Here is a 5,499-nt window from a genome sequence, read left to right on the forward strand (position 1 = left end):
TTTTTTTTTTTTTTTTGATGCATATAATCTGACTCGTTGGGGAAAAAAAAAATTGATCACACAAAAAATGAACAAGACTGAAAGACAACTGCTTGAAAATAAAAATTATCTGAAAAATCTAGCACCACGTCGACCACGATCCCAGATGAAAATCTAAAGTACAAAAAAATAGGAAGAAAAATCATTGAACACATTACACACCGTGTAGGACCTAACAATGAGTACGTGTCAGTATATATCAACACCTAGATCAATCAAAATGGGTCCCACACACCACACCCTTAAAGCATCTTAGCTGAAAAATAGAAACTTTATTTTTCTCCACTTTTGACCTGTCCGTTTCTTATAAAACCATTTCCCACCACGACTCTCCTCATCTAATCTAAGTCGTCTTTTCTGATTCAGATCATGAAGATCATCAACATCTCTTCATATCTAGCCATCGTTACTCTTCTAGTACTCATAACAATCCCATCATCGGAATCATACACTAATCACACAGTTGGTGGCGCTTCCGGTTGGTACTTCAATCGCTCTTCCAACAAGTCTATCACTGATTACTCCAAATGGGCTTCCGGCAAAACATTCAACCTCGGCGACTATCTCAGTGAGATCTTAGTTTCAGTTTCAGCCTTTCAGGAGTAATATATATTTTATGTTCTTGATTTTTGATTGTTCGTGTATTTTTGTAGTTTTCGATACAAATACGAATCAAACGGTGATTCAAACATACAACGAAACCGCATACAAGATATGTAATGCAGACGATACAACGGATGCGTCTGTTTACAGCGGAGGAGCTGAGATCGGGAAACAAGTGGTGCTGTCGGTTCCATTGATAATCGAAGGTGATAATTATTTCTTCTCTAGTGCTGATGATGGTGCGCAATGTCAAAAAGGTATGGCATTTAAAATCGATGTGGAACATGGTGTTGGATTACCACCGAGTCTTAATCAACCACCGCCACCGCCGTTTGTTGATCCACCACCGTCTGGTCAGTCAACTACTCCATCGGATACCACCAATCCTAGTCCACAGGCTGAGAAATTTCATAAAAATGGTGGAGAAAGTGGGAGGATCATGGGAATGCAGCACATTGGGGTTGTTTATTCTTGTGTTTTGTTTGGGTTCTTGGTTCTAGTACTGTGAGATTTTTTTGGTTCTGGTTTTTTATTTGTGACTTGGTTCTGATATGGAGGGGGATTATTATATTTGTTGCATTTTTGGAACATTTGGAATATTGTGTCAATAATTATAGCTTTACCGGTTTCCATGTTTCTTTATTTTCCGTATCATGTTTGATAGTACTAAACAATGCATGTCTTGTCCGAGTGGCTCAAGTATATTCATAGAATGCTGCATTTGAGATAAAGAAATAAATGGCGGAAAAATTCCAAAGATATTCAAATGCTGAGGTTAGGAACATGTGTTTGTAGGACTACCGGGGGGACATACTGGATTAGTATGGCTCATCAATAGTCGTCATGGATCTCTTTCCTTGATAAAATATCATTGTCATCTAGATTTTCAAGTTCTTTAGGTATTTTGAGCATTTCTGGCTTAAGTAAGAAATTAGTTAGGTGAAGATAGGAGGCATTTTTAGAGCTTGATGCAGCATCATATCCTAGGATAAAATGATTTCCTACAAGAAAATGCTGCACACAAGCCTTTCAAAAGACAAAAAAATTGTAAATCAATCAATTGTTTCTAGTGTTAAACATTAGATAGTAAATTAGTACTCTGATACAAATACCAGAATTTGGATGGGTTAAATCTAAACATTAGGTAGAGACAAAATAAAATACGAGCTAAATGCCTAATAGGCTGTTTAGAGCATCCACAATCACGACCATATTTGGGGACTATACCCAAATATGGTCCCAAAATCAACTGTAATGGAACAGACTAAAGCTATGTATGGTCCAAATTTCTAGGGTTTGAGACCAAAATTGATCGTCAACCCAGACCAAACCCAAATATACTGGGGCGAGAGTATAGTAACCGTGTGAGTTCAGGCGAGAGTATAGTGAACGTTTCATTTTGGGCGATAGTATAGTCAACGTTTGATTGTGGAGCGGAGATAGAATGAGCGCATGATTGAGGCGTGAGTATTATCAGCGTCAGAGGAAACAACAGTTATACGTGCGCCTCACATCAAACGCATATATTATCACCGCCCAACAAATACAATAATTAACTCCCCCAAATACCATGTGCTTTTACAACAAGACGTTTGCTATAAGTCCGCCTGTTGATTGGGCGTAGTCTTTCATTTTCGTCTCTTGCCAGGCGTCAGTAATACTCACGCCCTACACCATGCGTGCAAAATACTCCCATCCCATACATACGCCCACAATACCAACGCCTTACCATTGTACGCTCATTATATATCCGCTCCATTTCATACATTGTTATTTCGTCCGCCAGACTAATTTTAGTCTTTCACCACTGCGCTTCACCTCTAAAAATGCCAAATTTTTTTAGCTTTTGGTATGACATTTGGTCTTTAGTCCCGCTCATGATTGTGATAGCATATCAGAAGTAGTTTTTCGACTTTTACAAATCGAAAAATCAAAAGTTAGTTTGGCTGTCAAATTTCAAAACGACTTTTAGAAGTCGAAAAGCTAACTTTGTATGAAGCAAAATAGTTTTGCTTCTGATTTCTGTTTCTGAAAAAGCAGATTTGTATTCAAACGCGCTATAAATCTACGCATTTGATGTGCTAAATCCAGATATTGTGTGCGATTTAAAAAGAAAAACAAAACAGGGGCTAAATATGCAAATTTGGTGGGCTAAACCTGGACACTTGGTGGGCTTGGTTGGATAGACGAGCACTATGGCAATCGGCGGCAGGAACATGAAATGTGTGAATTTTCTATTGCCTTCCACAACAATTGCCGGATACTTTTTTCTTTTCTTTTTTAGGAAAAAAGGTATATATTAAAGAAAAAGATATATACAAGATAATTACAAAGGAGCAAAAGACTCCTGATCCAAATGAAATTGTGCTAAATCCTTATCTCTCAGCCATAATCTCATCCCAATGAAACAAAATTTGGTTCACACAATATCCATTAAAGATATCAGAAGCTGAACTCCATAAGTGAATATCCAGCTTAATAGCATATTCCAACTCCTCTTTAGACTTCATTCTTCCGCCATGCACCCTTCTATTCCTTTCTAACCAGATTTCCCAGAGCGTTGCGAACGGTATCAGCTGCCAAACTATTCTTATTCCGTTTGGAACTCTGCTAACTTTCCAGCTCTGCATGAATCCTTTTAAGTCCTCATTGAAAACCCACATCATCTGCATAGGTTTGATCATCGCATTCCACAAATCTTTATCCCAACTGCAGTGCAAGAAAAGATGATCTTGGGTTTCCACCTGCGAGTTGCACAAAACACAAATATTTGAGCTTACAGTCACCCTTCTACGCTGTAGCATATCCCTAGTCGGCACTGAGCCATGCATAGCTACCCACATTATATAAAGAACCTTGGGAGGAACAGTCTTATGAGTGACAATCTTCTCAAAATTCCAATCTTCTTCTGCCTCCGCCAATTTAACGTAAATAGCCTTAGTCGTACATACGCCATCTATACAATCTTCTTCTTCCGGGATCAAAGTAACGGTTCTCAGTTCATGTTTAATCTCTAGCAGGTCAATGCTTTCTGCTGGATCTAAAGTTCTCGAAAAAATAAAATTCCATGAAGTCCCTCTTATCTCAGCCACCATCGCCATCTTCTGCCTGCTAAGTTTATATAATCTAGGGTATTTATCTTTTAGGGCGCCTTTGTGATGCCACCAATCGTGCCAGAATCTCACACTGCGTCCATTCTTAACACTGATGCTCACTGCTTCATAAAAATCATCCCTTGCTTTGATAATATCGTACCACATGCTCCTTCTTACAGCCTCTGAAGTCATAAAGGGAACTAAGCAAGTTTCATCTGACTGTGTTTTTCACACATTATTTGTCTCCATAACGCTGTTTTCTCTGCACAATATTCCCATGCCACTTATCCAACAAAGATATGTTCACCTGCCTTAAGTTTCGAATGCCTAAGCCTCATTTTCTTTTTGGTTTGCAGATCTTCAACCATGAAACCCAACTCATCTTCTTTTTCTCAGCATCCTCACCCCATAGAAACCTTCTCATTATGTTGTTCAATTTCTTCTCCACTGACACAGGAAGATAGAAAACCGATAAGAAGTAAGTTGCAACACTCTCTAATGAACTTTTTATTAAGGTTATTCTTCCAGCTTTGTTAAGGAATTTCCTTTTCCAAGGAGCCAACTTCTTTTTCATTCTGTCAATCACCACATCCCAAATTGATACACTTCTTTTACTCGCACCAATTGGCATTCCCAAATAGATAATCGGGATGGACTCAATTCTACAACCCAGCTCCATAGAAATTTCTTGCACCAAATCATCCACACCTATACTTGTCATTGAGCTCTTTTCCAAATTGAGTTTCAATCCAGTCAAAACTTCAAACAATACCAACACGATTAAAAGCCTTCTTACCTCCAGTCTTGAAGCATTCAACATGATGATACTGTCATCCGCAAATTGAAGATGAGAAACAACAGTTCCTTCTTCAGCTACTTGAAATCCACCAATTCTATTGTCATTCACCGCCTCTGTCAGCAACAAAGAAAGCACCTCAACCACTAAAATGAAAAGAAATGGTGACAAAGGATCACCTTGTCTAATTCCTTTAGATGGCTTAATAATACTAGTAGCCTCACCATTCACCAAGATTGAGAAACGCGCATATTTCACACACCATCCTATCCAATTAATCCATTTTTCACCAAAACCATTCTTTCTGAGAATTGCAAAGAGAGCATGCCAACTAACGTTATCGAAAGCTTTTTCCATATCAAATTTGCAAAGAATCTCAGTTTTTTTCTGTCTCAATCTACTGTCAATGCATTCGTTTACTATAAGAATACCATCTAGAATTTGCTTGTTCTTAATGAAAGCCCCCTGCGCACTGGAAACTAAACCTGGCATCACCAACTTCAACCTTTCAGCTAGTAACTTAGAAACAATCTTGTAAAATCTACTTATCAGACTCAAAGGCCTGAAATCTCTAACTGTAGCTGAGTCTTCTTTTTTTTGGAATCAGTTTCATAAAGGCCATATTCAAACGCCAGTCTAACCTCTCCTTTCTGTGAAATTCAGTAATAGCAGCAATTACATCATGTTTCAGAAAACCCCAACAAGCCTTGTAGAATTCCAAGTTATATCCGTCCGGTCCTGGAGCTTTATTTGCGCCACATTTCTTTATTGCCTCCCATACTTCATCTTCCTCAAAAGGACTTTCTAACCAAGCTTGCTGAACTGCTTCTATTTTCTTAAAGCTCATGTTTTCAAAAAACGGAGAGACTGAAGTAGTTGCTGTGAAAAGATTGGTATAATATTGCTGAATCTCCTCCCTTATAACAACCTGATTAAACACATCTCTACCTGCCACCTCCAACTTTG

At 38.4% G+C, this 5,499-nt stretch overlaps 1 protein-coding gene across 1 annotated transcript; it reads left to right on the top strand.

The window, feature by feature from the left end:
- Positions 1–332: 332 nt before the first annotated feature.
- LOC113273631 (cucumber peeling cupredoxin-like) lies at positions 333–1,263 on the top strand. Its single transcript, XM_026523283.1, has 2 exons — positions 333–607; positions 693–1,263. The coding sequence occupies exons 1-2, from the start codon at positions 409–411 to the stop codon at positions 1,148–1,150; spliced, it is 657 nt and encodes a 218-aa protein (XP_026379068.1). The 5' UTR covers positions 333–408; the 3' UTR covers positions 1,151–1,263.
- The last annotated feature ends 4,236 nt before the right edge of the window (positions 1,264–5,499 follow it).

This window comes from Papaver somniferum, chromosome 4, assembly GCF_003573695.1.
Source record: "Papaver somniferum cultivar HN1 chromosome 4, ASM357369v1, whole genome shotgun sequence".
In the NCBI taxonomy this organism is placed as follows: Eukaryota; Viridiplantae; Streptophyta; class Magnoliopsida; order Ranunculales; family Papaveraceae; genus Papaver; species Papaver somniferum.

What these genes read in the sequence shown, in the direction of transcription:
- LOC113273631 (XM_026523283.1), top strand. Translation starts at nt 409, where the DNA reads ATGAAGATCATCAACATCTCTTCATATCTAGCCATCGTTACTCTTCTA. An exon ending in CAACCTCGGCGACTATCTCA is followed by an intron (nt 608 to 692) that starts GTGAGATCTTAG and finishes GTATTTTTGTAG; the next exon opens with TTTTCGATACAAATACGAAT.